Source organism: Meles meles, chromosome 8 (assembly GCF_922984935.1).
Source record: "Meles meles chromosome 8, mMelMel3.1 paternal haplotype, whole genome shotgun sequence".
Lineage (NCBI taxonomy): Eukaryota > Metazoa > Chordata > Mammalia > Carnivora > Mustelidae > Meles > Meles meles.
In genome coordinates this window covers 10,446,683-10,467,349 of record NC_060073.1, presented here as the reverse complement: position 1 = coordinate 10,467,349, position 20,667 = coordinate 10,446,683, and the positions used below count along the sequence as shown (strand labels likewise).

Sequence of the window (20,667 nt, the reverse complement as noted above, 5' to 3'; positions counted from 1 at the left end):
CTATGTCTCTTAACTTCTGTTTCATAGTCTTCTCTTAGACACTTCTTTGTCACTCTGTGCAGCATTCTGGGAAAGTTCTTCAGACCTACTGTCCAGCTCACTGTTTTCTCTTCCACTATATTAATCTGCTGCTTAATCTGTCATTGGATTGCTAGTTTTAAAGATTATATTTTTCATTTATAGAACTATTTTTTTTTTCTAAATCTTCCTGGTCACTTAGTTCCTTATCTATAGTCTCTTGTTCCTTAACTGCAGCCTCAATTACCAACTTTATTTTTTTAAGCATATGAAACATCCTTATTTTATATTATGTATAATATATGTATGTATATGTAAGTCCAGTAGCCAAAGTGTTTGATGGCCTGGATCTGTTGCTTACTGCTTTGTGCAATTTTCACTTACAGTGCCTTGTTGTAATGGTTACTTTTATGTGTCAGCTCGACTGAGGTGGGGTGCCCAGATATCTGGTTAAACATTATTCTGGGTGTGTTTGTGAGGGGCTTTTGAAGTGAGATTAGCCTTGAATCAAAAGGCTGGGTAAAGCAGATTACTCTCCCCACTGTGGATGAGCTTTGTTCACTGAAGGCCTGAATAGAATAAAAAGGAGTAAGAAAGAATTGTCTCTCGCTGCCTGTCTGCAGGTTAACACCCGTCTTCCCCCTGCCTTTTGACTTACACTCTGACTGGAACTTACCATTTGTTTTCTTGGTTCTCAGGCCTCTGGACCTATACTGAAATGATACCACCAACTCTCCTGAGTTTCCAGCTTGCCAAATGAGATCTTGAGACTTCATTTCCAAAATGACTTGAGACAATCCCTTATAATATATTTCATATGGGGGCTTCATGGGGGTTCAGTTGGTTGAGCATCTGACTCTAGGTTTTGGCTCCGGTCATGATCTCATGGGTCATGGGATCGAGTCCTGTGTCACTCTGTGCTCAGTGGGGAGTCTGCTTGAAGATTCTCTCCCTCCACCCCTCCCCAGCACACACACACACACACACACACACACACACACACACACTCTCTCTCTCTCTCTCTCTCTCAAGTAAATAAATCTTTTTTAAAAATTTCACATAAATTCCATTAATTCTGTTTCTCTGGAAAACCCTAATTAATACGCTTATGTCCTGTATTTTATTCTTTCTTTCTTTTTTTCTTTCTTTCTTTCTCCCTGTACATGTGACCTTATATTCCTGGGAACTTTTCTGTGGGAATTCTTTGAGGCATAAGTTTAAGGCGAGTTACTTTACTTCATAGAGGATTTCTGCATTTGTTTCTACAAAGTGCCCTGGGAACTGCTCTCTGCTTTATTTTATTTTATTTTAGATTTTATTTATTTGACAGGGAGAGACAGCAAGAGAGGGAACACAAGCAGGGGGGTAGTGGGAGAGGGAGAAGCAGGCTTCCTACTGAGCAGGGAGCCTGATGCAGGGCTTGATCCCAGGACCCTGGGATCATGACCTAAGCCAAAGGCAGACAATGAATGAGCCACCCAGGCTCCCCATGCCACCTGCTTTAAATTCTCCTGTCGTTCTTTGTGGTGGTGGTGGTGGTGTTTCGGCTCACGGTGGTGGTGTTTCTGTGAATTCCCTCAGACACAGTTGCAGGTGGATTTGTGGTTAAGAGCATTTAGGGTTAGCATTTCTTTTTCTTCCACTCAGAGTCAATGCTGAGCCAAGCACATTCTCTGTCCGATCCCTTTGAGAGTTTTTTTTCTGTCTTCATTTATTCACTGTGGGTGTTGTTTTTCATTGTTTGCTGTAGGAGGTAGGCCTCTGATTTTACTTTTCATTTGCTTGGGCTCTAGGTTTTGTCTCATTACACTGAAAATCTTGGCCACGTGGGATCAGCAGACACCTCAGGGCAAACTCGGCTTCTGCTCTCAACGATCTCTTTGGATTTGTGCTCTCCTGTTATTTTAGGCTCTGATAATTATCGTTACTTTCTTGCCACCTCAACTTTGCATTTCTAAAAATTCTTACAAATATTTTTGTTCCCCCCCATTCTTTTTTGTGTGTTTTGTATCAGGAGAACTTTCAGTATATGCTGCTTATCATATTGTCAGAAATGGAAGCCTAGCTATCCTCTCCAGCCCCTTCAGCTGTGTTCTCTTACACTGACCTGTGGTTTGGTCACCTGGGTTTGTGAATTCCATGCTCCTTGAGGGCAGGGATACGGTCTCCTGTGTTCACCTTCCACAGAGCCCATGCTAGAGTTCCCCACATCAAAGTCTACCCTAAGCATCAGTTGAATGGAAGTGAACCCAGGGGATGGAGGTCCCCATTGGCGGCTTGTACTACCAGTGACCTTCCACAAGAGGGCAGCCTCCACTGGTTCCAGAGTCAGGTTCACCCCACAGGTCTGGACCCGGTTTAAGGCAGAGGGCTTAGCTCTCTGTGGCTCCCAAACCTGCAACATCAGATGGCCCCTTGGACTGGGACCCAGTGGAGAAATCCTCCCCATTCCACAGATGGGGAAATGAAGTCAAACGGGGAGGAAGCAAGTGTCAGGCCAGGACAAGCAAACATGAGATGAGATCCTGTAGAGAAGGGCCAGGACGGAATCAGTCTCCTCTGGACTCAATTTCTTTGAGGGTCCTGCTTATACAACCAGACTAAGTTAACTGTCCCTTCATTCACTCCACAACATTCATTCAGCATCTACGGTGTGCCGCACAGCAGTACAGTGGTAAATTAAACATACGAGGGGCACCTGGGTGGCTCAGTCTGTTGAGCATCCGACTCTCAGTTTCTGGCTCAGGTCATGATCTCAGGGTTGTAAGATCGAGCCCTGACTCGGGCTTCGTGCTCAGTGCAGAGTCTGTTTGGGATTTTCTCCCTCTCCTTCTGCCTCTCCTCCCACTCATGCTCTTCCCCCCCTCTTTAAAATAACAAATAAAATCTTTAAAGAATAAAAACCCGCACAGTATCCACGGCAGACCAACTGAAAAACTCAGCGTTTCCCCAGCAGCCTGGCCTTTTGCTCCTGCTGTTCCTTCTGGCCCTTCCAGAGGCCTTCCACCACCTCTGTCTGTTGAAACCCTGCTCGTCCTGCCTGGACCAGTCCCCATGCCTGAGGAATGAACACCCAGCCCAATGCTCACCGGGGGGGGGGGGGGGGGGGGTGTCCTATAGTCTCCTGTCCCTTCTCAGGGAATACCTCCAGCCTGTAAGGAGATGGGGACCAACCATCTCTCAGGTCTTCTCCACTTAACAATTCTCTTAATGGAATCTGAGGCTTTCTCTTCTCAAAAGTATGAGACCACACCCTCCTGCCCAGCCATTAACACACTCAAGGACGAAGTTAAGTCTTGGGGTTTTATCCCAGAAGAGCTGGATTTCCAGGGACCAGGAGAGGCCTTGGGTCATGTGTCCACTCTTCCCACATGCATTGATTGAGCATCTACTATGAATCAGGTCTCCAGAAAGGAAGCATGCCCTCAGTTCCCTTTTCCTTAGGAGACACTAGGAGGAAATGTGTGTGTGTGTATGTATATGTATGTGTCCTACTCTGTGACTCCTGGGCTCAGCCAGTCTGGGTGGGCTCACAGCTGAGGCAGCTGGGCTCTCCCTCTCAGCCCCTGTGATACCAGCCTGGCTTCCTGGAGACCAAAACCACAAGTAGAGCGCAGAGGCGTGAGAGACACTCACAGACTGGGTTTGGTCGCATGCATGCAAAGGAGTGCTCTCTCTCTTGCAGACAGAAAGTTATAAACAGGAGCAGCAAAGGTCCGAGTGGGTACGAGGAGCTCATAGCAGCCACATCCCCCTCCGGACCCCAGGATGGCCCTTCCCATGGGCAGGCACGCATAGCCGTCAGAGATGGCATCGGACATGTGGTTCTTCTCCGCGATCGTCGGGTTGCTGGCAGCAGGCCTCTCAGGTAGGGCCCCTTTCCCACCCCTGCCACCCATGCTGGAGGACCTGGGTCCTGGCCTCTTGGCCCCCTTGCTGGTCATTTTCTCACTCACGTTTCTAGCCTTCTAGCCAAGACTGTCCCGGGGAGGCCCCAGCTCTGGCAACGGCGACTGGGACCTGGAGAGGGTCCAGGAAACTCCCGGAGGGGCCAGGGCTGTGCCTGGACAGTGCTAGAAGACTCCCAGGCATGAGATGGTGTGGGCAGCAGAAATGGTGTCTCCACAGAGGGCCCCAGGGCCTGAGGAGGGAGACGCCTCCCACCATCGATTTGGGAACTCCCCCAGCCCTATTTCTTGGCAGCTCTCAGTAGGGAGCAGACTGTCTTTCAGAGAAGTAGAACCACTGGTGATTGTATTCTCAACCCCGAAGCTGAGGCTCTCGACTCACGAGGCTTCTACCATTCACAGTAGAACTGTCCAGAAACAGAACTCAGGGAAGCCAACAGACATTGAGGACAGCCGATGGCTCCAGTCAGCCAGAGTAGGGGTAGTTTCGGGCAAACATGAACAGGATAGCTCTTCCTCCCCCATCCTGAGCTCCTCCTGGGTGCCAAGGCCCTTTGCAATCTGGACTGGGACATCAGGTGGCCAGAAAGTTCAGGGGCTGGCTGTGCTCATCGGAGGCTGTTGGCCTCTCTGGGCTCCAGACTGGCAGGAACTGAGCAGGGGCCCATCCTGCCTCTGTTAGAACCTTGCATTTGGGGGATGGGGGGAATGCATGGAAACAGAATTCTGGACCCAGGAGTCTGGGTCCACCTGGCAGTGGAGATACCAAGTGTTTTCACTTTACTTTCAGAAGGAGACTCAGAAAGTCCCCATCGGGCAGGGCACCCAAGTCAACTAGGAGAATGGGGAGAACTGGGGAGCTTTTTAGGGTGCAGGCAGCTCTTCTCTCCACCTCTACCTAGAGGCATGTGCTCCCGACCCCACCCTGATTCAGGGAAAGCCATTTCACTGTGGGAGCGGGAACATGTGAGCCTTCGGCTCCATGTGGAGTGGCTTGGCTTCGGCTCTGCCAAGAGCACCTGGAACTCAACCACCTTCTGCCCTGAGCTAAGACAGACAGATGGTCAGAGGGGCGTCCCTCCTTCCCCACCTCCATCACCGCCACCCTCTGTCCTTTTCCATGAGCCCCAGCCACCAGCCTCGGCTCAGAATGAAGTCTGGGACCGAGGGGTCTGCTGCCAGAGCCCCGGGGAACTGGCCTTGAGTGGTGCCTGACAGCAGGTGGGAACCCAGGGCCCCAGCAGAGCTCAGGAGGGTGGGATGAAGGGTCTCCTGGAGCCACGGTCCCTAACCCCCAGTCCTTTTCATCCCTTCCTCACACCCCTGCCTGGCCCACCCCACTCCCTGTACAGATATTTACTTCATGTTTCTGAAACTACGTTTATAGTCAATGGCCTTCCTTGTTACTAACAAGTGTTGAGAGGAAACTTTATGTCACTGTTGTAAGTGGAAAACTGACATCATATGTCATAAGGAAGAGGTGAAGGTAAACATAAAAATAAATGGGGATGGAAACCAATTTCTATTACGTGCTAGCAGAAAGTTAAAAGGATGCAAAGACCCTGAAGCCTGAAGCCTACACCTGAGCTCCCTGTTGAAGGGGACATGGGGGATGGCGATAGAGACACCCTGTCCCCAAGCTGTCATTTTCTTCTTGACTTTCCAGGGTGACTGATAGCATTTGGAGCAGGGAAGAGCTTCCCTGCCATGGAATTTCTTTTCACTACATGCTGCTTCTTTAAAGCCTCTGAAGGGCCCCCAGTGGTGTGTGTCTCCTGCTGAGAACTACAGCCTGGCAGGAAGGGCCTGGAAGGCGGGACCCTGTGCTCCAGAGCCCGGGGAATGGGGCAGGGAAGGCAAGGGCAGGCCGCTGTCAGGAGGGTGGTTCTTCTCTTCCTCCCAGGTCCAAAAGGCCCCAACCCCAGCAGAACCCAGCCCTCGGCGGGCAAGGTGGACCCCAGATCTGCTTGTGGCGTTCTCCCTGGCTAAATCAGTGTGCTGGGCAGATCAGGTTGCCTAAAGGAAGCAAGGGCCTCCCAGGAGAGAAAGAAAAGGAAAGAAAAACAATAGAGAAGAGGGAGGAAATGGAGCGGGTTATCCTGGACCTCCGGGCCCTGGCAGACCCGGTCATGGTCTCTCCTCGCCTGCTCTCCTTTGCAGTCCCAGTGTCAGGCTCCATCCAGGGCCTCACGACAGCTTTCTTGGGCCAGGCTGGCCTGGATTCTGGGCTGTTCTCTTCCCAGGCTTGGGTGTGTACTGCTTGATGAATGACGTGCGGGTTGGGGGGACCACATTGTCTCATTCTCCTGGTGCTCCCTGGAGGCCTGGGTCCAGGACCAGTTTGTCCCCCTACCCTCCAGGTTTGTGCATCCATTTCCTGATCAGCCAACTGGGGACAAAGAGGCAGAGAGAACAAACTTGAAGCCCTTGGTTGGGGAGGACAGGGTGGGGTCAGGAGACCGGGGCATTGCCTGGGCCTGGCCTCTAATTCACCGCGCGTTCTTCTCTGATCTGGTTTTTGCACCAGTGAAATGGGTTGCTTGGGGCAGAAAACTGCTAAGGGCTTGGTCAGATCTGACATTCTGTGTGTGAAATAGTAACAAATAACCAGACCTTTCCTCTGAGGGCCATGCCAAGGTCGATGACTCTAATTCCATCTGAACCGTGGTCGGTGAGGTCCTTGGGGGATGCCGTTGGGCACAAGGAAGGCCATTTGTGACTACTTTAAAAGTTTCTCGAACAATCAGATTTTTAAAAATCTGGTTTTTTCCTTCCCTTGTAAATTCATGATCCGAAACTCATTTTTATTTATAAGTCCGGTAATTTTTAACAGTGACTCTCAGGGAGCCTTTGATTAATATTTCAGCAGATCCGTTCGAACAGAATAAGCGTCCTTAAATAATAAATACCGCTCACAAAGGCAGCTAATTAAGTGCCCTTAGATCTGTGATATCCCGTGCAGCGACCAACAGATTAGGCATTTGAAACACGGTAGTCCGAGTGAACAAGGGTTGGGAAGGTGACATACAGAGCAGATTTTGAAGATGTGTTCAAAAAAAGAACATCAAATGTGTCATTAATAACTTATTTATGCATTACGTGTTGAAACGATATTTTGCATAGGTTGCGTTAAACACATTTTATTATTAAAATTCAGTTTGCCTTCTTCCTTTTTGACTTGTAAAAAACATGGCCACCAGAAAATTGTAAATGACCTGTGTGGCTTGTGGTTATGTTTCTACTGGAGAGCACTGCCTTAGATCGTCTGAACTGCATTTGCAAATTTAATGAATCTGATTCTCCTATAAATGCTTCAAATACCTCCAAGAAAAAGTGTTTTCTACGGATTTCAGGGAATACTTTCCACTCTAAAAAAACTGACGTTTAAACAGAGTGAATATTAAATTCTCTCAAGTGTTCTAATGTTTACAGACATTGCCAAATTTTCTTAAATTTTTAAATTAAAATTTCAACCGAGGTCAGGTACGCGGTCACACACGTGAGAAATGCCAACAGCCAAGTGTTGGTAAACATCACCCATCCAGGGCTCCATGCAATTGATCTGACACTGAGCATAAATGTGTAATTACGGGTTTTCATGCACTTCCACCACCTTTATTTTTAAAATCAAATCTTCTCGGGCTTCGAAGCCACTTACCATGGAGAAAAGGATTGTCCCACCCATAGCCATTAACTTGGCTGATCGCCAGCCGTTGGGAGTGTCTCTATCACCGTGGACTGCCGTGAGGTCAGCTTTTTTATTGTTTTGCTCTAATGTAAGAAATAATTCCCATGTGCGGTTGACTGGTATGCACGGCGCTTCTGGATAGCCTCAGGCCTCGGCTTGGGCTAGTCCCTCAAACCATGACCTCTGGACTCAAGTTCTACAAACCTAATTCTCAATGTCCCCCACGTCCAACTCAAGGGGCTTGACCACTTGATTGGGTTAAATGAAACAAACGTGTTTATGATTCTCTTCTTCTCTCCTTTCACTTCTTTCCCTGCTGGCAAGACTGCAACTGACAGATGTGTAAATAATGTATGACCGGCCTTTGTGTATTTCTTCCTGCTCAGTCTGGATCTCTGGTCCCGCGTCAGTGACTGGTGGGGGCATTAGCTTGGCGGTCACCCCCGTGGTGATGTGGGACGAGGCAGCTCCTGGGGTACTGTGGGTTATTACAGAGGCATCTAGAGCGAGTAAGAAACACTGTCCACAGACTCCCTCGTTTCGTTTGTATTGATCGAGGCCCGCTCTGAGCCAGCCTCACTTTCTGATAGGAAAGCTCAGGAATTAAACTGGGCCCCCAGCTGTTGGAGTCCAAGGCTGAAGCATCAGCCGTCTTCCTGGAGACAGGGAGGGATTCAGCTAACTGAGGCTCTGGGGCAGGGGCTTGGAAGAAAAGACCAGGCTTCCTCGACAGTCATGAAACCATCAACCACCACCCTTGCCATGCTCAGCCCTGCACTGGGGCTGGAACCCCCAGGCCCACCTCCTGTCTTCTCACTGTGTCCTCCAGACCCTCCATCCCACCCTCGGCACTGTCTCCCACCCCCACTCCCGGCCCTCCGGTGCCAGGGCAACCAGAGCTACTCAGGGCAGCACTTCTTGGGGGCCCTCGTTCCTGCCCTTTCCTTGTATTTTCGAAACCTGCCATCTATCTGACAATTTACTTAATACTTTTAATTGTTTTTTAAAGTGTAAATACACTCATTTTTAGAGAAAACTTCATGTTGCTCCCTTAAAGATAAAGCCATTGTATATCACTTCACGGTAGTAATGGTGAAAATAAATGTCATGGAAACAAAACAATGTCACTAAATTCAGATGTGTGGCTGCTTTCCCTTTGCTCAAACGGGAGGGTTTCTAGATGTCAGGCATTCAGGACAAGTGCCCTGGGAGATTTTCTCCTCAAATTCTCAGAATGGCTGAAAGGGAAATACAGGGCATAAGTTCCTTCATGTTGCTAACGTAAGACCAGGTCAGCGACCCCCTAAACCATTTCTCAAACCTTTGTGTGTGCGCCTCACACCTTGGAAACAGGGATCCAGAGAAAGGACAATGGGGCTAGACGGTCTGTTCCTCTTACCGGACACAGCCCAGGGAAGCCTTCTGTTCACCTTCCCAGGGGACAACACCCTGGACACGGGGGCCCCATATCAGGCTGTCCCCAGGCCCACTAGGAAGCCCCTGGATTCCTGGTGAGCCTTGAAGTCAGGGAGGGTGCCCAGACTCACGTCCCCCAATTCAGCTCTGGGAATTGAGCCCCTGCAGCATGGGGAGAAGGAAACAGGAGGACGGGTGAAGTGGGGGTGGATTCTTAGAACTCACTCTCCTCTCGATTGCTGGATAATCTTGGGCAGCCTCTTTCCTTTCTCTGGCCCTACTTTCTTCATTGAACACTAAAGACCTAGCCGAAAAATCCTTGTACTCTGTGTCTGTTCCTCAAGGCTTTTACCATTTATGGGCAGGGCAGTGGAGATCCGGCTGTTAGAAACCAGTCTGCGGGGCCGTCTGGGTGGCTCAGTTGGTTAAGCATCTGCCTTCTGCTCAGGTCATGATATCTGGGTCTTGGGATCGAGCCACAGGTCTTCCTGCTTCACGGGGAGTCTACGTCTCTCTCTCTCTCTCTCCCTCCCTCTGCCACTCCCCTCTGCTCATTCTCTCTCTCTCAAATAAATAAAACCTTTTTAAAAATGAAGGAAGGAAGGAAGGAAGGAAGGGAGGGAGGGAGGAAGAGAGGAAGGAAGGAAGGAACCAGCCCGTTTTGGCGCAACATGGTAACCCCAGCCTGCATTTGCCACGTAGAGTCAGGGACCCTGGCATCCATCAGATTTGGGTTCTCAGTCCCAGCTCTGTGTGACCCAGGGGTGATTTTTAGCTTCTGTCTGCCTGCCTGCTGCAGATAAAAACACACACCTCGGAGCACCTGGGGGCTCAATTAGTTAAAATCCGCCTTCAGCTTGGGTCATGATCTCAGGGTCCTGGGATCAAGCCCTGTGTGGGGCTCCCTGCTCAATGCGGAGTCTGCTTCTCCCTCTCCCTCTGCTCCTCACCATGGTGTGAAAGTTAATTTAGATAATGTGTCGGAAAGTGCCCAACCATAGCAGGGCTTTAAAATGTTAGCTTATAAATGCTACAGAGCAAGGAAAAGGCTCTTGCGTATGTGAATACAGGACTTAGTGGTTAACACGCAGTTTGCACGGCAAGTTCATTTACCCACATCAGAACCCCATGTATAGATGAGGAAAGGAGGGGCTCTCAGGGCTGAGAGACTGGCCCAAAAGTCTGTAGCTAGTAAGTGTCAGGACCTCAGCTTACGTGTCCCGACTAGCAGCTCTGAGTCTTTCCTAGCGAGGAGTGGCCTGGCCTGTTGCGGGGCTGGCTGCCCTTAGGGTTCCATGCAAATATGAGGCATCTCCCCCAGCTACTACGGCCCCCCCACTTGCAGCCAGTGGGGGCTCTGAGGTCCCCTGGAAGGCTTCTTGGGGACAAATGGGGTCAAATGGGGCTGTTCTTATCAAGGCCCAGCCCTCACGGGGTCTGCTGGGCACCTACCCTGCCTATCTGGGCCAGAAAGGAATGAGATCATAGCTAGAGAGGCTCCATGAGCCCCGGGAAAACCTGCCCGGCAGGAAGCTCCATCTAGGTCCATTTATTGAGCACCTGCTGTATGCCAGGGCCAATACGGCAGTGAGATGTGAGATACGAAGGTTTGCCCTTGAACACTTGAAGTGTCATGAGGAAGACGATAAAACTCCCAAGGGTCAGCCTGGGATAGGTGCAGCGACAGGTACAATCCCATGACAGCTATAAGCGCCAGCCACTGCAGGGCACTCTCCATTCTCTGAGCAGCAGCTACGCTGAGCCCGTCCCGCCCTGACATTGGGGCAATCACCCCATTTTACAGGTGGGTCAACTAAGGCTCAGAAGTTTATGTATTTTGTCCCAGGCTGGTGGCTGATGTGGAGTTTAAATCCAGGTCTGTAGGTCTCCAAAACCCACATTCTCCATCACAGGGCTACACTGCCCTCAGGAGCTGGGAGTTCGAGGAGGGAGAGCTCAGGCCTCCTGGAGACACAGGGTGACTTCCCAGACAGGGAACACGGATGTCTCAGAGGGCTAGACAGATAGAGAAGGACGGCACAAAGGCAGTTGGAAATGAGAGCACGCAGAAACTGCTGGGGTCTGAGTGAATGTATGTCGGTTAGTTGTGTTGCATCAATACGAACTTCCTGGTTTTTGTCATTTACCCTAGTTAGTTCCCTAATATGTCACTATCAGGTGAGGTCAGCCAGTAGGTCCATGGGCCTTCTCTGTGCTGTTTTGCAGTTTCTTGTGAGTCAAGTTCAAGAGGGGAGAAAAGCATTCCAGGCAGAAGGGCTGATTTGAGTAGGAGCCTGGAGGTCCAACAGGCAAGGCAAAGTGTAAAGGGCTGACTGCAGGGAGGGGTTGGCCAGCCCGCCCCGCTGGTCCCGTAGGGCCCGTCTTCTTCCTCCTGACTCACCCGCACTGCTGTGTGAGGAGGCTTTGAAGAGCTAATACTCATGAGAATGCCAAGCACAGTGACCGGCACACAGAAATCACACACATAAACTATACATCTCAAGAAGTTTGCTGGGCGATTATAGGCGTAACGGCCTCCTGGGCCACACTCTGTAAATTCGTAAGTATCTCTTCATGCAGCCCTATGACATGTGAGTCGTTACCTCCATTTTACTGAGGGAGTCACGGTGGCCCAGAGAGGTGAAGTGACTCTTCCGAGATCACACAGCTAATAGATGCCCAGCTGGTAGATGGTTAACCGGACCTTATGACTCCTAATCCATGTTCTTTCCCAACCCTGGAAAATAGGCAGAGTTTGGGCCACGGACCCCATCCACCTTAAGATTTCTCAGGAAAGTTCTCTGCATTCTCTGGAGGCTTTCATCTCATCCACCGCCCGCTGGGCTGTCATGGAACCGGGATAAAAACAAACAAACAAACAAAAAAACCTTGAAGCTACTCTTGAGTCAGAAATCACTTCCTGGATGAACAGCCTCTCTGAACCTCAGTTTCCCCAGCTGTGAAACAGGGTTGATGGAAACCTCCAGAACCCAGGTCTGAGATGAGGCTCCATGAGACATTGGCTATGAGGTAATTTGGGGGGAAATCTGTGGCTCCTTAGGGGTATTGAAAAGCCCCATGGCCATAACTGCTGCTGGGCTTGGGGCCACGGCAAGAGCTCACGGGGACAGCAGAGAAAGACGAGAGGGAAGCCCCAGTTTCCGCCCACCATTTTGTAGATTTCTGTGGCCTGACTGCCTTCTGCCAGAAAATGGCCGCCAAGGGAGACTCCGAGAGGCCGGCCTCAGCAGGAAGGCAGCGTGGAGGCAGCATGGAGGGGCTGTGAGAGCCCTGGGGAGACACAGACTGGGATCCCATTGTAGGAAAGTGACCCCCTGGCTTTTCCCTGGCCTCTACCTGTGTTAGGAGGTGGTGGGGCACATTAGGAGGTCCACCCTGTGTTCCAGGCTTCCCCCCACCACTCCATCATGGCCGAGTTGGGCTGGGCTCTCCCGGCAGTCCTGGCAGATGCCCAGGGCGCCTCTGCTGGGGGCCACAGGCTGTGTGGGCAAGGAGCTTACACAGGTCTTGGGGATCTCACCTGAGCACCCCACTTCTAATATGGAAGTCACCTGCGGAGCCCTGAGCGAGGGAGGACACAGAGAAGTCACTCTGTCCTCACAGCTCTGCACAAAGCCCAGCACAGCTTTGGCCTTTATAGAAGCACATTTTATAGAAGCACTAACTGGTGCTCAGAGAGCTCCTGCCATGTCAGAAGTGGGACCAGAGTCACGTTCTGGTCACGGCCCATCCTCCCACCACCCCACTGCCTCTTTCTAAATGGAGCTTAGGGAAAGGATTTTATCCACGCTTTAGTATGAGTTTTGGTAGCGTGCTTGCCTTGCCTGGGAGAAGTGCACGGGGGAGCTGGGCTGGGTGGGGGGGCAGAGGTGGGAAACCATGACCCGGACGGGGAGGAAGTCCATCCCCCGCTCTGCGCCCAGAGATTCACTTTCCCTCCTTCCATCGGCTGCATTAAAGTAAAGGCACTCTCCAAACGAAGTAAACTCCTTAGAGAAATGTGCCACACTCTCCAGACAGGATGCTAGAAATATCATGACAGTATCTGGGTTGGAAGAAACCCCAGAGGGCTGCCAGTCATTGACTCCTCTTTGTCAAAGGAGAAAACCGAGGTGCAGAGTGCGGGTGGGGGGGGTGGGGATGACTCACCCAAGGTCAGAGAGCCAGAGCTGGGGTGGGCAGCCTGGTGGGCAGGGGCTGTTTTGGAGGGGGAGGGGTGGTGCTGTGCTATGTTCTTGCTGCCTCGGGCTGTGGTCCACCATGGTCTGAGGTGAGTATAGGTGACCTGGGCTCTGAGATGTCAGCTTGGTGAGGCGAGGAGCTGGCTTCCTACACCCACTCTTCCTGCACACCTCGATGGCAACCCGTCCTCAGCCTCTGTCTTCTTTTTCTCTCAGGTTTTTTTTTTTTTCTCCCCAACATTTTATTTTAAAATAATTTCAGACCGGCTGAGAAGTTGCAAGTTCCATATGCTCGTCACTCAGATTCCCCAACTGTTAACATTTTACCACAATTGCTTTACATTTTCTCAGCCTACCCGTTTTTTGGGTCTGTCTGTCTCTTACTCTTGGCCTGAATTCCTTGGGAGTAGGTTTTAGACATAAGGCCCCTTTCTCCTAAATACTTCCATCTGTCTTTTTTTTTTTTTTAAAAAAAAAGGACAGTCTCTCATCTAACTGCAATACACATGTCAAAATGGGGTAGTTGACATCAATACAACATTAGTAGATAATCCACAGACCTTTTCAGATTTTTCCAATTGTCCCAATAATGACCATTGAGGCAAAAGAAAATTCTAGTTGGTGTACCATGCTTTATTCTTGTCTCTCTTTATTTTCCTTTAACCTAGACCATTTTCTCAGATTTTCTTTCTCTTTCATGACATTGATCCTTCTAAAGAGTATAGACCAGTTACTCCTTTTTTTTTTTAAATTTTATCCATTTATTTGAGAAAGAGTACGTGGGGTCAGGGGGTGGGGAAGCAGAGGGAGGAGCAGACTCCCTGCTGAGCAGGGAGCCAAACACAGGGCTGGATCCCAGCACCCTGGGATCATGATCTGAACCAAAGGCAGACACTTAATGACTGAGCCACCCAGGCGTCCCAATAGTCCAGTTAATCCGTGTGGTATCCCTAGTCATATTTGGTTTGATGGTTCCTCAGGATTAGTCATGCCTCCTGTGGCAGGAATAGCACAGACGTGCTCAGTGTTCTTCTCAGTGCGCTCTATCAAGAGGCATGCCGAATCAGCTTGTCCCATCGTGGTGTTCTAATTTTGAGTGCTTGGCTAAGGAGATGTCTGCTAGGTCAAGTGACTCTGTTCTCCTTTGTAACGCATGTGTATCTTGTGGGCACATTCTTTGAGACTATGTAAAAATTTTAGCCCCCCTGCAAACTTTTACCCACTAGTTGTAACATGATCGGTGATTCTGGCCTGAGCTGGTTATTATCACCATCATTTCTGGATGGTGATGTTAGATCTCCATCACTCCTAATACAAGTTTAGTCACTGACTGGCTTGCTTTGCTGATTCAGGGGTAGGAGCCAACTGGCTCAGTGTTTGGAAGGCTGGAGCTGATGAGGCCCCTCCGGTCGAGCCTCTAGTGGCCGCCATCTTGCCCAGTCTCAGACACTGGCTCTTGGTTCACTCCTCTTTGCTCCCAGGGCCACTTCTCTCCCCACCTGCAATTGCTGCTATTGATTTGTTGAGCTCCAGCTCCATGTGGGGCAGCATTTTCAGTCACTAAAGATACAGGACAAAGCCTCAGACTTCAAGGAGCTTCTATTCTAGTAGGGAAAGTAGAGAAATGAGCAAGCATGTTTTAAACCAGTATCATATCGGGACGCCTGGGTGGCTCAGTGGGTTAAAGCCTCTGCCTTCAGCTCAGGTCATGATCCCAGGGTCCTGGGATTGAGCCCCGTATCGGGCTCTCTGCTCAGCGGGGAGCCTGCTTCCCCCTCTCTCTGCCTGCCTCTCTGCCTACTTGAGATCTCTCTCTCTCTCTGTCAAATAAGTAAATAAAATCTTAAAAAAAAACCAACAGTATCATATCAGAGAGATATATGCAGCAAAGGAAATAAAACAAAGCAAGGCAGACCGAGAGTGAGTGGGATGGGGGTCCCCATAAGGCTTCTGGGAGGCATTTGAGCAGAGATGTGAGTAATGAGATTAGTCTGGAACCCCGAGAGATGGAGAGATCGGTGAGAAGGACCTTCCAGGTGGAGGGAGCACAGGCTGGAGGCCCTGAAGTGGAACGGTTGGTTGATGGGCGTGTGGGACGAGATTGCAGAGAGTGAGGGAGAGCAGAGGGGATGGAGGTGGACAGGCTGCAGGTGTCGGCGGACACAGAGCACATAGGGGCTTGGAATGAACCCTTGGGAAACGGGAAATTATTGGAGAGTTTTAGGTATCGAAGGACGTGATCTGATTCGCCTTTATGCATATACAATTATTAAACGACCTTTGTCTATGATCAACTCCATATTTCAGCCTAAGTCAGTTTATTTAAGCCTAGAAACCTTCTATCATCATTGTACTGCTCCAACAAATATTACTTCAGTAAATAGAATAAGTCCATATAAACAAAATACTGGAAACACGGTGGTGTCGAAGAGCCTGTTCCCCAAGCCTGGGCCACTCTCCCCTTGCACAGGGTGTTGGGTGTTCAAAGGTGAGCCGCACCAGCCCGGACCTGTAACCCCAAGCCTTGGAGAGCTGCAAAAGGATGAAGCTGCTTGCCGTGGGATTCAGTGCTATTTGTTAACCCATCTTAAGTTGTCTGGTTTGGGAAACGAGGCGCTGGTGGCAGGGTCGGGTCAGGCGGCGGCAGTGGGGACAGAGGAGGCAGTGTTGTGACAGAGGGAAGGGTAGTCCGTGGAGGACCCCCAAACCAGGAGCAGGCAGAGGCCAGAGAGCTGCCTCCTGCTCCGGCAGGCAGCCCGCAGCTGGCCCATTTTAGCCTCGAGAAACTGAGGCCCCCGAAAGGGGCAGGGATGTCCCTAAGGTCCTAATAAAGGCTGATCTTAATTCCACCATCTCCCCTTGTGGCTCCCACCCGATTCCAGCTGCAAATTCACACCCGCCGTCCACACCCCTCATCCTGATTGTAAAAACGTTCCCACACCACTTGTAAAGAGATCTCGCACAGCTCGGCGGCTCATTCTGGATGGCGGGAGTTTGCAAGTCCCCCGAGCGATGGGGGCGTTCAGTCCCGTCAGCCTGAGGGTGGGGGCAGGGTGTGCGGACCGGCATGGTGCTGGCCTCGAACCATGTCCGTCAGGGTGGCGGTGATAACGTGGACGCTGGGGTCTGGCAGACGAGTGTCTGATCCCAGGAGCCAGCACCTTCTCACTGGCCTGGGGCAAGTTCCTGAACCTTCCTGAGGGAGAACGGGTCCACCCAAATGCCAGCGCCTCCGTTCGTACACTCTGGATGGACTGTACATCCTCCCCGTAGAGCCTCACAGGCCCTTTCCAGCCACCTGTCCGGTCTCGGGTCCAGCCACATCAGCATAAGCCATGAAACAGTCCCAGGCAGCGCTTGAGAGGTCAGAGTCTGTCCATCTGAAGTGAAGGAGGGGTTCATGCATGCGTCTTGCGAGTTCCTCTCTTCTCCCTCCCAGAATTCTCTAGAAGTTCTCACGGGGTCTCCCCAACCCCTGCCTCTTGCAGGCAACCTTTGTTACAAGTGTGGGTGACTCAGTTTTCTAGAGCCACAATAACTCAGTACCACAGATTGGTGTGTGAGCAACAGAAAGGTATTGTCTCAATTCTGGAGGCTGAGAGTTCGAGATCAGGGCGTCTGCTGGGTTGGTTCCTTCTCAGGACTGTGAGGGAGCGTCTGTTCTGGCCTCTCTGCTAGCTTCTGATTTGCTGGTGTTCCTTGAGTCCCTTGGCTTGTAGAAGCTCCATTCCGATCTCTGCCTTCTTCTTCACACGGCATTCTTCCTAGGTGCACACGCCTGTGTCCACATTTCCCCTTTTCATGAGGACCCCAGTCCTGTCGGATTGGAGCCCACCCTAACGACCTTATTTTAACTTGATTACCTCTCTCCAAATAAAGTCACATTCTTAGGTATTGAGGTCAGGATGCCCACATATCTTTTTTGTGAGACACAACTCACTCCATAATTCAACCCAGCAGTGTGTGTGTGTGTGTGCGTGTGTGTGTGTGTGTGTGTGTGTGTGCGTGTGTGTGTGTGTGTGTGTGCGTGCACGCCTCTCAGGGGTGGCATTTCTGGGCCACGACTAAGTGGTTGTCCCGACTTTGCTTCCTCCAGCAATGTTCAAAGTCCCTGCTGACCTCCATTCTTAACACTCAGTGTTACCCCACTTCTTAATTATAGACAGTCTAGTGGGTGTAAGATCGTATCTCCCTGTGGCCTCACTTTGCATTTGGCTGATGACTGTGAGGCTGGATACTTTCTACAAGTTTATGGGTCTTGTGTGTTTCCCCTTCCCTGAAACACCTCTTCTGGCCGTTTGCCCATTTTTCTATTGCTTGCCTTTTCCTTATTGATTTATACACAAACTTCTTTTTGGAGGAGGGTTTCCATTAGGAAAGGTAAGGAGGTGGGGGCAGTTAGGGCAAATTTCCTGGCCTTAAATTTGGAGGACTGACCTGCACAGTTACTCTTTCAGTAACTGTGAAACAGAGAACCACATCAGGTCCTCCACCTCTCTCTCTGGAATCCACGCAGCCAGGTACAACGCAGAATCTACAATATTTGGATTTCAGAAAGGGGACACGGTGTCCTTTGGTTTGCTTTGTAATTTCACAGCCAGAGCCTGATCAGCCACTGGAACCAAATACGTTAATATTTCTGCAGCAAAATGTATGATTTTCCATACCACGTGGAGTAAACAAAGACTATGGGTACCTTGCATCAGGAGTTGCCGCCAACAGTTACGAAAACACTTTTACTTTGAGGGTCTCTGGGGCTTTTGAATGGCAGTAAGGGATTGTGCTTGCAAACCTGTGCCCCCTTTCTCTGCTACTCTCTTGGCTGCTCCATGAAGGTGATATTACCACCCCCATTTATGTGGAGAAAGACCACCGGAGCTCAGAGAGGTTAAGAAATCCAGATCCTGGTATGAAGGGGAAGAGATGGGATTTGAACACACATCAGTCTGACTCCAAAGCTCCCCCACCTCCAATTTTGCCGTGCTGCCCCCCAACCCCATGGGGGTGACTTCTTGGTTTCTCTGATCCCCAAGACTCTGGAGGTTGGAAACAGAGTCACAAGCCAGAGGAATGGATTGGGAAGGCAGAGTGCGGCTGGGAGTGAGTGGGTACGAGATGAGCTGGCTGAGCCAGACCCTCAGCCCAAAGCAGTGGGTGCTGGTGACCTGAGCCTGGGTCACCTGGGTCAAACCTCTGCAAAACTTTCCAAGGGTCCATCATACCTTGGTACTGATCAAACATTCAGCCAGTCCTCTACTCATCCTGGATTGAAGTCTAAAGCCATGACACCATGCAGAGAGGCACTGACTGGAGATCTTAGCCATCAATGGGGCAGGGGGCTGAGGCTTCCCTGTATTAAAGTCAGGACTTGAGCACCTTTGCAGAGAATGATGGGGAAGCCCCGTGATGCTAGGCCACTGGCAGGGAGAACGAGTGGTGTGGAGAGAGAGGAGGGTCGCTGCTGCTTCTCCTGACCCACTCACCTCTGGAAAGAGGCAGGTTAGGTCTCCCAGGTCATCTAAGCCTTGGATAACTCTGTCTCCATCACTTTCTCATTCCTGCAAACTCCTACTCATCCTCTAAGACCCTTTCCAACTGTCCCCCTCTTTGGACTCAAAGTTATTTTTTCCCACTTCTACTTTTCCGAGAGTCCTTTGCTCTGACCCCTGTGATCGCCATTATACTTGAGTATAATCAGCTGTGAGAACATCTGTGTCCCCCACCACAGTGGGAGGTTTGGCACGGAGCTGGGCCGAGAGTGAGAATGAATAAAGGAATGAATGAATGCACATTCTTGATTAAGGGTTAAGATAGGCAGAAATGTGGGAGGTCTTATGAGCTGCCTCAAAAAGCACCTTGCATGTGACTTGTGGAGGGGGACATGGGGCGACCGTGATGTCTGGCAGTTTAACAATGTGGGCTTGGACTTGGACCTGAAATCATACTCTGGTCCCAGCCTGAAGTCACCTGCTTGGGAAACCCTGGTTCCTTCCTCAGAGGGAGGCTGATGACTCCCAGCAGCTCTGGGGTCTAAGGTTCTCCTATCTTAGGGGGCTTTAGCCCACCTCTGAAAGTTCTTAGCCCCGCCCCTAAGAGCGGGGGGATTTTCATCCTGTGCCCACACTTGAGCTTCATTCACCCAGAAACTGCTGCTCCAGCAGCTCTCAGAGACTCGAACCAGAGTCCCTCCAGAGAGCCAGTGGGTGGGGACAGGCCCCCTGGAAAACCCTGTGTGGCCCAGCAGGGTTTTGGCTTCCACTGAAACCCCGAAACCTAGCCCTGCCCCTGCACATGGGGCCGAGCTCTGGGGGATTTTATTCTTGAATTTCTCCCTAGCTTAGCACACTGGTCCCTGCCCTGCCTCCAGGCTCGTGCTGGAGATCCTACCCAGAATGCCATTCTGCCTCCTCTCAGGGAGGCTGCCCGCAGTAGGGGAAAGAGAGAATATGGGGAACAAACTTGGATTTGAATTCTGGGTCTGTCAAGTCCCAGCTTTGGAACCTTGGGCAGAGATTTCACAGGGCTGTCACAAGGATTCTGTACAACAATGTCTGTGAAACACACGGCACAGAGGAAATCCTCAGTCACTGTGGGCCGGGTCGACTCCCCCTGCCCCCGTGAGACACCCCTGGACCATTAAGGCCTGGCCCACAGGTCGCCTCCCCAGCAGTCACTTTCTGGACTCTCTCTCCTCTGGGTTCCTTGAAGACCCTTCTTGCCGCCAGAGAGATAGGGGTTTAGCTAGCTCTTGGCACCTGGGCCTCCTGGCTGGGCTCCTAGCTACAGGCCAGCCTGGGGCTCCCTCACCACCACCACCCGACACCCCCCCCTGCTTCCCACAGCAGAGCCCAGAGCAGGTCTGGCCATGGCACGATCCCAGAACTGTGGGTGGAGGTGAGTCTCTACAGAGACTTCTATTAAAAATAACGGTAACTGGGATTTGTTGAGCACTTACTATATGTTATGCTTCCAAGGTCTATCCAAGTGGATACAGATCATGCTTTTAATTAAACAATGCTTTTTAAACAATGCTAATTAAACAATGAACAATGCTAGTTCATGCTTTTAATTAAACAATCCGGTCTATGAATATAATATCTTTAATTATTTCCTGCTGGTGGGCTGTTAGATTACTTTCTTTTTTTAAGATTTTTTAATTCATTTTAGAAAGAGAGTGCATGAGCTGGGGTGGGGGGGTGGGCAGAAGGAGAGGGAGAAGCAGACTCCCCACCAAGGAGAGGAGCCCCATGCAGGGCTCGAGCCCAAGACCCTGAGATCATGACTGAGCCGAAGACAGACTTTTTTTTTTTCAAAGATTTTATTTATTTATTTGACAGAAAGAGATTGAGAGATCACAAGCAGGTAGAGAGGCAGGCAGAGAGACAGGAGGAAGTAGGCTCCCCGCTGAGCAGAGAGCCCCATGCGGGGCTCGATC

At 50.6% G+C, this 20,667-nt stretch overlaps 1 protein-coding gene across 3 annotated transcripts in view; it reads left to right on the top strand.

The window, feature by feature from the left end:
* The first annotated feature begins 3,676 nt into the window (after nt 1-3,676).
* Nucleotides 3,677-20,667, top strand: part of CD6 (CD6 molecule) — a 40,360-nt gene continuing 23,369 nt past the window's right edge. For all 3 annotated transcript variants that reach the window (XM_046017850.1, XM_046017849.1, XM_046017848.1), the window contains exon 1: nt 3,677-3,886. In XM_046017850.1, the coding sequence (XP_045873806.1) occupies nt 3,826-3,886 (61 nt within the window). In that variant the 5' untranslated portion in view covers nt 3,677-3,825. The remainder of the gene's footprint in view (nt 3,887-20,667) is intronic.